The sequence below is a fragment of the Frieseomelitta varia genome, unplaced genomic scaffold (genome assembly GCF_011392965.1).
Source record: "Frieseomelitta varia isolate USP_RPSP 00005682 unplaced genomic scaffold, Fvar_1.2 scaffold_443, whole genome shotgun sequence".
Taxonomy (NCBI): Eukaryota; Metazoa; Arthropoda; class Insecta; order Hymenoptera; family Apidae; genus Frieseomelitta; species Frieseomelitta varia.
In genome coordinates, this window is record NW_025110194.1 from 527,358 (window position 1) to 532,586 (window position 5,229).

Genomic DNA, 5,229 nt, shown 5'->3' on the forward strand with positions numbered 1-5,229 from the left:
AAAAAATCGATTCTTCTGTTTTGTTTTAAATAGTAGTTTGAAGTCTTAGAAATAAGATACAAAAGGTCCTGGCCTTTAAAACGAGTATATTTTCTCTAAGGAAGCTTCTGTGCGAGAAGTATCAAATAGAACTGAAGAATAGACCAGAGTCCCTCCAATTATTTAAGGGGTCAGGACAATGTGAAATTTTAAAAAAATCGATTCTTCTGTTTTGTTTTAAATAGTAGTTTGAAGTCTTAGAAATAAGATACAAAAGGTCCTGGCCTTTAAAACGAGTATATTTTCTCTAAGGAAGCTTCTGTGCGAGAAGTGCCAAATAGAACTGAAGAATAGACCAGAGTCCCTTCAATTATTTAAGGGGTCAGAACAGTGTGAAATTTTCAAAAAATCGATTCCTCTGTTTTGTTTTAAATAGTGGTTTGAAGTCTTAGAAATAAGATACAAAAGGTCCTGGCCTTTAAAACGAGTATATTTTCTCTAAGGAAGCTTCTGTGCGAGAAGTGCCAAATAGAACTGAAGAATAGACCAGAGACCCTTCAATTATTTAAGGGGTCAGAACAGTGTGAAATTTTCAAAAAATCGATTCCTCTGTTTTGTTTTAAATAGTGGTTTGAAGTTTTAGAAATAAGATACAAAAGGTCCTGGCCTTTGAAACGACTATATTTTGGGGTATAATAATAAATCCGAGGATACAGAATAATTGAATTTGCATCACTGTTTACAACTATAAGCAGTATTGTAAAGTGTAAATCATGCGATTCAAATGTTACTTTTGATGAATTGAATATCAGTGGACTTGGATTCAATTTAGTTGTGAATTGTAAGAACTGTGAGCTATGATGTATAAGTAAAAAAAGTAAGTAAAGGATGCATGTGAAAAATGACGTTCTGAAACTTTAAACGCGAAACTAGGTTTTCAGAAACGGTGTGCAAGATATCTCGGAATTTATCCAACCGATTACTGTGAAACTCGATACGTATCTTTAGTGTAACATTTACTAGAGATAGACGATCGAACATTTCTTAATTTTTAACAATTTCGAAAAAATATAAATAAAAAAACGTAGAAACTTTTGGCATAAATTCGATACATCAAAAACAAATAGTTGCTATTTTCATAATTTTCACAGAAATGAAAATGTTGGATCGTCAATCTCTAGAGAATATTGTTTACTTTTGAACTTTCTTTGCCTTTTCATTGCATCTAATTCTGTTTGGCTGGAAACATGCACACCGATAGGCAATGTAAAAAAAAAGTTACGTAAAAGAATGCCGTCAAAAAGTTAAATAAGAGCTCTCTTCTTTCCTTTTTTAATAAAAAATGTTTAAATGTTGCTTTTTATAGTTCATAATGTGTTAAAGTAAACCACAAAAGCTCATGTCAGACAAATATGTACTTTTTTTTTTACTAGCCCCCCAAAGTATTCGTAATTTTTAGGCCCGAAAATTCCAGTATGAAGTATGAACTTCTCGAATGAAAAGAACATTTCATTTAAGAGTCCACCAAGATAAAACTAACATTCGATTGCAATTAAAGAGGGAAATGAACGATTAACTCGGCTTCGAGCTTGTACCGACAAGCAGCTAGCAACTCGAGCTCGTTCCTCCCCGGGTGAATTTAAATTTCACCGTTGGAGCCTTCGACCTTAACGCGAGACGGCCATCGTTTCGCGTTAAAAATGCAAGCATCGTTCTCGCGGGACTTAACGGTGGATCCACGACAGCCTCGGGTGTAGTTTCCACCTTTTGATAATTCCATCGTTCGTTACACAGCGATGGCGGGTGTTTCACCGGCAGCGGAACCGTGCCGCCGATGCTCGGTGGCACACGATTATTAATCTAAATGCGAGCGCGAACGAGAAACGCGTCGCGGTGTACCGCAGCTTTACCAGTAATTTTGGTCGTGCTGTTGCCACGTGCGCACTCACACACGCCGAGCAATGTAATCAACCTCCCCGAACGATCCGCTTCTTTCCCTGTTGCGTTGCAAGTCGACGACCATTTCGTTCATAGAGGGCGCGCTAAGTATTAAAAAAGACAGACATAACCTATAATATCGAAGTATTATAGGTTATCACCGAGTATATCTCGATCTTGAACGATTGGACATTGTTTTATAGGGCGCGCTAAGTATTGAAGAAGACAGACATAACCTATAATAACGAAGAACGTACCGAGTATCTCGATCTTGAACGATCGAACTTTGTTTTATTGAATTTGTTTTAAGAATAGAAACGAGAAGAAAATGTTGTGTAAATTGTTTGGGGCCAATTATAGAAATATGAAATTAATATAGGTGTATTTCTTCGTTCGAGAATATTGGGGAAATGTACTATCCACTAACACTTTGGAAATTATATTAACGCGTCTACTCATCGAAACCAATCGCAACATCATCTTTCAAACGATGTTGTATTGTCGATATTATACTATTACATATAATGATACAATATTAAGAGTATTATAATACAATAATATTAATAATACAATATCATACAGAATAGTATGAATATGTTTTTGCAATGAGTTTCGATAATAGCTGATTTAATATTATTACTGTATCATATATAATATACATATTATTATATATATTACGTATTATATTGTACCATTAATATTATTATATTGCTTCGTGGTGCGACTTCTTTTTTTTTTTATAAAACATTTACAGATCCACGTCTATGTAACATTTCCCTCTCATTTCTGCATTACAGGACAAACTGAAGTTTGATCATTCATAGCTGAGACACCCCGTGTGAGAATACGTAATAGAATTTTGTATTTAGGTTGTTGGATGTCGTATCTGGTAATTGAGTTTGCGAGTTCTTGATTTTAAATTTGCGAGGGGGTTAATTTTTGCAGGGCGGCTAGCCGACTAAATTAATCGAAAAATTATACGGTTACTGGGAGAAGGAATTAATTAAAATGGTTCATCAAGTTTATTGGGAAAGAAAGTATAGTATGGCTCCGTTGATTGCGCACTAAATGGACTCGTTAACTTAATGGCAGTTATTTCTATTGCTCCTTGGAATAAATTCGCTGCTAAACGAGTAAAGAGCAAATTTTATTTATATCTTGCGAGTAGATTGAACTCGTCCAATGTTTGCTGTACTTTAAACACTTTGAATGATTTTAGTCGGTGTTTCGATGAATCAAACCTCTGTATTCCATTATTTTGACGTAGGCACGAAGCAGCGTGAGAACGATTCCGATGTACAGTGAAGAGCATAACTGTATCAATGACAGTAAAACTGATACAACTTCAATATGAAGTCTCTACTCTCATAGTTGTTTCTTTTTTTTTCAAAAATAACTTTACGTCATGTTACAAATGATGTATAATTGTTAAAGAATTTTTGTAACAACTAGGTTCATCATCATTTTGTAGATCGAAGTCTCCATTTTACGATGAGTCCTCGAAATATGTTGTACGAGTTTTTTTTCACCATTTTCACCAAAAGTTCAAGAAATCATGACATTTCATTACTTAATGTTCCAAGTTTAACAAAATGTAAACATATATAGCGAATAAATAGTAAACATATATAGCGAATTTTAGCGACACGTTGTAAAGAGAAAACTTTAATTTTTCGAGACACGTTGTAAAGAGAAAACTTTAATTTTTCGAGACACGTTGTAAAGAGAAAACTTTAATTTTTCGAGATCAAGTTATGAAAAAAATTTCTTAACGTTTAAACAACGTAGAAATAATCAAGAATAAAGGTACTTTTACTTTCTCATCTGCCACGTGATGGCAAATCTGATAAAAACATGTTTGAAGAAAACCAACTCAGAACAGTCACAGTTCACAATTTAAAGTATCGGGCAATTCTCGCAAAATTTACAACATACGTTTTTGCAATTTGCAATTCAGTCATGCTGTTCGCAATAAATTAATTTGAATTATCGCCGATTTTTCATCGCATACAGAAATTTATGGCTACGCTGTTCGCCGTAAGTAAGAAACACAAACGGAAAGTTGAAATTTCGGCGAGAACCGAGTTCCAGGACAGGACAGGACAGATTTACTCACGTCTGTGGAGATTTCCTCGGCGGCTCGTCGGTGGCTCGTCACTTGGTCCGTGGATCGATCGCCGGCGCATCAATGTGTCGCTCCTGATCGCTGACTCGAAGATACCTCGACGACGTAAGTGGCGGCAATCCCCGCGTCGTACGCGTGACACTGAAACACCAAAGACGGATGGACCTCTATTAAATCAGCCGTTGGACGACAGGTTTACGACGGTGATCGATATCGCTGGATCCCACGGCATCGGTGATAGTGGTGGCCATTGTTGGTAACATGGTGCCCCATTCGCGTTTCCCTCATTCGCGCTGCCCTCCAACGCGGCCGTTATTAAATTCCTGATACGCGCGCGTCCTGCGAGGCCACCGAACGATAATTAACGCGGGGCTATACATTTTTCACGGCACTTTTAATTGCGACGCTGCATCACGTTGGCCGGCTCGCTTTAATCAGGCCGAACTAATTTCCTCGCGGCCCACCGCGCCGCCACTTGGGCGAAACTTGTCGGCCATCGCTACCGCCGACGCGCTGCATGATTAAAAACTTTTGCCCACTGACCGGCGAGGTGACTCCTTTTTAATTTGGATTCAAGACGGTGACCGTGAAACCGTGAGATTGCCGATCCCGGGATCGTCTCGCCGGGTTCGGGGGCTGAGCCTCGTGATTGCGAGACCTGACTTCGTACGTTCGTTTCGCTTCTGTTGGCCGATCGGTGAAAAGTCAAAATGTACAAGCGAATTTCAGATGGGGCTCGTTGTAAAGGGGAAATTTCAATTTTCGAGACGGTGGCGGAGTCACGAAGGAAATTTGTTGACGTTCTTAACGAGAGATAATCAAGAATAAAGGTACTTTTACTTTCGACACGAGGAGAAAGAGGTCGAATGAGTGAGGTTAGGTAAACTGCGAGCAGACCAGGCACGCGATCGATGAATTTGTTGGGAAATCTCGACGCAATTCTAATTCAACGTGTGTAGCGCGTGCTTGCTCGTCTCGAATTGTTCTCTGCATTAATCTTTCGTTTTCGTAATCTTCGTCGAAGCTCGGTATCTTCACGCGCGAAGCTATTTCGTCTTGCTGCTGAACAGATGCAGCAGCGTATCAATTTCGCTCGAAGAAATAATAGACAATCGTAGAAAAAGCTCTGTATAGAACAAAGGACTTTTTTTTCACAAATCTGGAACTGTCAGTTGCAAAAGCGGCCG

The 5,229-nt window shown here is 38.2% G+C and overlaps 1 protein-coding gene across 2 annotated transcripts in view; it reads right to left on the minus strand.

The window, feature by feature from the left end:
- The window catches only part of LOC122532248, a 132,039-nt gene extending 127,857 nt beyond the window's left edge, over positions 1-4,182 (minus strand). For both annotated transcript variants that reach the window (XM_043660850.1, XM_043660851.1), the window contains exon 1: positions 4,034-4,182. In XM_043660850.1, the coding sequence (XP_043516785.1) occupies positions 4,034-4,103 (70 nt within the window). In that variant the 5' untranslated portion in view covers positions 4,104-4,182. The remainder of the gene's footprint in view (positions 1-4,033) is intronic.
- Between the last annotated feature and the right edge of the window lie 1,047 nt (positions 4,183-5,229).